The sequence below is a fragment of the Danio aesculapii genome, chromosome 24 (genome assembly GCF_903798145.1).
Source record: "Danio aesculapii chromosome 24, fDanAes4.1, whole genome shotgun sequence".
NCBI classification, from domain to species: Eukaryota; Metazoa; Chordata; class Actinopteri; order Cypriniformes; family Danionidae; genus Danio; species Danio aesculapii.
The window spans coordinates 14221178-14226642 of NC_079458.1; the positions used below are offsets into that span (position 1 = coordinate 14221178).

Here is a 5465-nt window from a genome sequence, read left to right on the forward strand (position 1 = left end):
CCAGAGATTGTGGAAATATAAAACCTGTGGAGGGATAATCCCAACCCGGTGAAGACTTTAACAGCATAAACTGATCAAGATACAAAAATTAGGTACTTAAATGTTGTAATGATCTTGCTGGAAATGCATATTACATACATAGATACATTATATTCTGTAACTATATATTTATTTATATGTTTACTTATTTATATATATTATTTGTGTGTAGTCCACCCTTCACCTTATTTTATTTCTGCTATTGATTTCTAATGTAAATTCACCGATTCTGAAGCTGCTTTGGAACAATAATCATTATGAAAATTCAATTCATCCTTGTTTCTATAACACCTTTTACAATGTAGACTGTGTCAAAGCAGCTGAACATAGATTAAGTTCTAGTAAACTGAAACAGCTTCAGTCCAGTTTTCACTGTTCAGTTTAGTTCAGTGTAATGTAAATGTCACAGCTGAAAGCCGAAACACTGAACAACAATTCTACCAATGCGCAGCTCCACAAGTCCCAAAAAAGCACTATTCAAGTTAAATTGAACTGATAATACAGCATATTTTATAGTGTAATGTTCAATTATATATGTGCAAACATAATAAAATCAAGCGCAAACACCACAGACACATTAACATGGTTGAATAGTTGTAAAGAGGCGCTTGGTTTGTCCTGTTGTTGTATTTGTATTTGTTGAGTTTAAGTGTGATGTTTTATTTGTATTTGTTGTGTTTAAGTGTGATGTTGTATTTGTATTTGTTGTGTTCAAGTATGATGTTGTGTTTGGCATTGATGTCGCATCAAATGTTGAGTTTATGGGCTGTGCTGTTGCTTTAGGTCTTGGTGCTGCCTTCTTCTTGTCCAGAGATTTCATGGCATCTTTCACCCAAGTCTGTTTTGGGTCGGCGCAAAAGGTTATTCCTTTGACTGTTTTAAATCTGTAAATACATACAAGTTACAATTTTAGAATGGTAATACAACAATATATACACATTTATAGAGTTTTTTTTACCATTAATTAAACTGTAAATGAGTGCCAGATCTCAAAACCTCAAACTCAAAATGAGATGTAAAATAAGGCCCTGTGAAAAAGTCGATATTTACAGCATATTGTTTTAAAATAAATGAAAACTCACACAATGGCATCAACATGGCAAATGCCTGCTCTCTGTGTCGTATAACTTTTGATATTTGCCTTCCGGAGGACAACATCAGACCTAGTCTTGAGACAAGGGCAATATAAGTTGCTTACTGCAAACACAAACAAAAAATAATAATGAACAAATATTCAATTAACAACACAATTTGAATAAAAACATTATATATTTCCAATAAACAACTGATATTTTTACAAATATGTACAACTACTTACTTTGACAGGACACTTGCACAAGCAGCATTACAGCCAGGCACAGCAGTGTTATCAATGCAGATCTCATCTTCTCTCTTGTGAGTCTGTTTGTCGTATTATATCAGCTCACCACAGTTTGCACTTTTATAAACACTCACAAGGGGGAAAATGATCGTCAGATCTTCCTCCCACAGAGATGTCACCTGTTCGTTTGGAAAAAAAAGACCCTCGCACCCTTTAGCCAACCACTGCGAGCATAGAGGAACATTCACACTTCACACCTCTAAACATGCATTGTTTTATTCGCTCTTTATGACCCTAAGTGAGCAGTGAATTGTAATGCAGGTGTGACGTACAGTGGAAAGTACCAAAATGTACACATAATAATGAGTAACATAAATTAATATGAGCGTTTGTGAATGATTTACTGGTTTAAGATAAATCAGATGCTCTAAAAGTGAAACATGTTGCATTATTGAAGGCCAACGTTGGTTTAAATATAAACAAACCAAACTGTTGGGTAAAAAAGTGTAACCAAACTTAAACAAATGCAGTCCATATTTAACAACAACCCATCAGAGTTTAGAGAGTATACACAAATTAAGTCTTATATGTAACAGTTGGTCAAATATTTATAACATGTTACATATATTTCAATAAAATGTGTGAACATGTAAACACAGTGTTGCTATTGATGAGTTCTTTCTGAGATGGTAATATGAAAGTTAGTGTTGGTTTCCTGCAGTCTGGTGTGGTTAGCGTTTTCAGGGGCTGCTTTGTCTTTGTGGTCATTGACTGAACTCGGGGGGAAATACGCATTTAGCACCCGTACAGCCTTTTTCCAAGTACAAGGGACACAATTTCTAATAATCAACCCAGTTGTGCCCTGGGCGAGTGTGTCAATTGGAAATAGTTATTGTGATAACGTGTCTACATCATTCACATGAAATACAAAAAAAGCACTTTTGAAACTAGTTTAAATGGATAGTTCAACCAAAACATAAATTCTGTCACCATTTTCTTACTCTTCGCTTTTCTTTTCACAAATCTGTTTGAGTTTCTTTCTTCAGTTGAACGCAAAAAAAGTTATTTTGAAGAATGTTAGAAATAACATTGACTTCCATAGTATTTTATTTTCCTACCACGGAAGTCAATAATATTCAGCTTACTTCAAAATATCTTCTTTAGCATAACAGAGAAAGAAAAAACCTTGAAAAGGTTTGGAACCATTTGAATGTGAGTAAATAGTCGTATATTTTAACTTTTGGGGTAACTTTTTATCCCTTTAAGCTTAATTTTTTATTTAAATATAGTTTATTTATACTGAACAAAATAATTAGGATTAGATCAGATTAAACATAATCCAATATTTCAACTCTCCTTCAGAAAGAATACCCAGTATAAAATATAAACAAGACTTATTGATTATAAAGGTTATTCGCATGTATACCTTCTGACTAAAGAAAGTCATTGTGGTGTACTGCAACATCATATGACCTTTAGCATGTGCTATGAAAAGATGCGAAGAAGGTTTGGCAGCAGCTGTAAATGGCCCACAAGACCTTTCTTTTCTCTTGTAAATTCCGAGGAACATTGATCTCTATAGAAACGGCATTAAAAATAAATAAATGCAGAAGCAACGTTGTGCAAAAAATAAAGACAGGCATGCTACAGCATCTCTGAAAGCAAGCATATCTTGATACTGTATGATTTCCTGGGGCCTAGAATAGCCGATTGATTGAAATAGATAAACATTTTCTCATACCTGACAGGAAATTTATATGCAGCAACAATAAGCGTAGACATTTATTGGGTACATTTGCTTTTGCATTTAAAAGTGATTATGCCAAAGTCTTTATGCCAAAGTTTCAACATAATGCAGGAAACCTTACTGGGGTATTTAGGTCAATATTCTCCCATTCCACCAAAATGCTTTACTGTATGAGGATCTGTTAAATATGGATCATCTGTACAATAAGCTCACAATTACTTTGTCTAAACAAGATGGAATTCAGGCCAGCATGAACACCCTACACACACCTGCAGCTCATCCAAGATGGCTGTCCAGCACTCTCCAGCCACCGGCGCCTAGACTGCAGCTCTGCACAAGAAGTTTGTCCAGAGGAGAAATGGTCATTCCCAGCTGACCCTGGTTTCTCTTTGTTCCTTGTTCCAAGTTTGTTCCTTGCCACTGTTGCCACTGGCTTGCTTGGTTTGGGACTTGTGGAGCTGCACTTGTGGATTTGCTCTTCACCGTTTGGACTTTCAGCAGTCAAAGTTAAACCACACTGTACTGAACTAAACTACACTGAACTTCAACTATGAAAACTGGACTGACACGGTTTCAATTTACTAGAACTTCTATGTTAAACTGCTTTGACACAATCTACATTGTAAAAGTGCTATTAAAATAAAGATTAATTGAACTGAGTTGAATTACTCATTATGAGATGTGGTCACAAAAAAGATACACTATACATAGCCAGGAACAATATTCGGGTATACTGATGTCTTTAAATGATACTCGATTGATACCAAGGGGTGCAAAGGTTGCCAAAAAAAAAAAAAAAACATCACTACCAGCAGCAATAACACCAGGAAGGATGGACCCATGCTCATATGTTGAATTCACCAATTTTCAAATCACACAGGACAAGTTTCTCAACCAACCCACCTTTTTTTGCCAATTAGTACTTATTGCAATTGCATATTTTCAGTGAGCCCATATGAACTTTAGTTTCAGTTTGCGGGTTTCTGACTAGCAGGAGTGTCATTGGTGTTTTCCTCTGATGCTGTTCCTCATTTGAATCAAGGTTGTGTGTTCAAAGGTGCTCCTTTGCTAGGCATGGTAAGATAACCTTGGATAAAAATCTCACAGTTTCACGAAATCACAGTATTGTGATTACTGCTCTAAAATGAACACAATATAATAAATTTTAAGAAATATTTAAATATTTTGGAACAGTAAACATTTATTCATTCATTCATTTTCTTTTAGGCTTATTCTCTTTATTAATCGGGGTCGCCACAACGAAATGAACCGGCAACTTATCCAACATATGTTTTTACACAGCGGATGCCCTTCCAACTGCAACCCATCACTGGGGAACACCCAAACGCTCTCATTCACACACATACACTACGGCCAATTTAGCTTACCCAATTCACCTGTACCGCATGTCTTTGGACTGTGGTGGAAACCGGAGCTCGAACCAGCGACCTTCTTGCTGTGAGGCAAAAGCACAACCTACTGCACCACCGCATCGCCAACAGTAAACATGTCAGGCTAAATAATTAAAATAAATCGTCTTCTCAAAACCATTATTTTTTTTACAACGTGAAAAGGCATCCTTGAATATCTTTCTTTTCTTTGCATATAAAGTAAGCCACTGCATTGTTCAGATCTATAGCATGCTAGAATGCTGGTTTTTAAGCAATTTGTATTTCAGATGTTTTCTAAATCATCAGTAGCTTTGATGTGGAGATATGTTGCCCTAGAAACTAAACAAAATAGTTGCAAAAAGTGCAAAAAAAAGCAAAAAAACATAAGTATACTGTAGAAACGGTAAAACAGAAAATTTTTGCGGTTTTAAAACCCTGATTTTTTCAAATCACAGTGAAAATTTAATGCCTATCCTCTGCAAACCCTGATTGTAACAAACTGTTATTTGAGTCACTGTTATCATCTCAAACCAACCGGCAGTTCCTAGAGAAACAGAATATGAAATGTGAAAACTGGGTGTGGCTTGTTTTTTTTATACCAGAACTGATTAGATGTAGTAAAGTAGGTATTTCATACAGAAAGCTGGGGAAAAGGGTTTTAGAAGAGTTATAACCACCATAGCCACATTATGAAAAAGTAGCCCTATATACATTTCGGGAGATCGCAAATTACGTAGCCAGAGCATTTCCTCTTTAAAACGAATGCTATGGGGCGGTATGACACAATTCCTTTTCTCGCTTACCAGCTGACCACTTACCTCTGTATGGACGGCTTTTTCACTGTTACCAGTTTCTCTGGTAACTTGATAAGTACGTCGGCGGACTTGAGTCGCAGAGCGGAGTTGACCACGACAACGGGGTTCGAGCCCAGTGAACAACGGTTCCAGAGAGTGGATAAGACAAAAAC

At 36.1% G+C, this 5465-nt stretch overlaps 1 protein-coding gene across 1 annotated transcript; it reads right to left on the reverse strand.

The window, feature by feature from the left end:
- Positions 1 to 211: 211 nt before the first annotated feature.
- On the reverse strand, positions 212 to 1616 carry cxcl32b.1 (chemokine (C-X-C motif) ligand 32b, duplicate 1). The gene is made up of 3 exons (XM_056450862.1): positions 1358 to 1616; positions 1122 to 1236; positions 212 to 923 (listed from the first exon to the last, which is right to left on the reverse strand). Exons 1-3 carry the CDS (start codon positions 1422 to 1424, stop codon positions 617 to 619), a joined length of 489 nt encoding a protein of 162 aa, XP_056306837.1. The 5' UTR covers positions 1425 to 1616; the 3' UTR covers positions 212 to 616.
- Positions 1617 to 5465: the final 3849 nt, after the last annotated feature.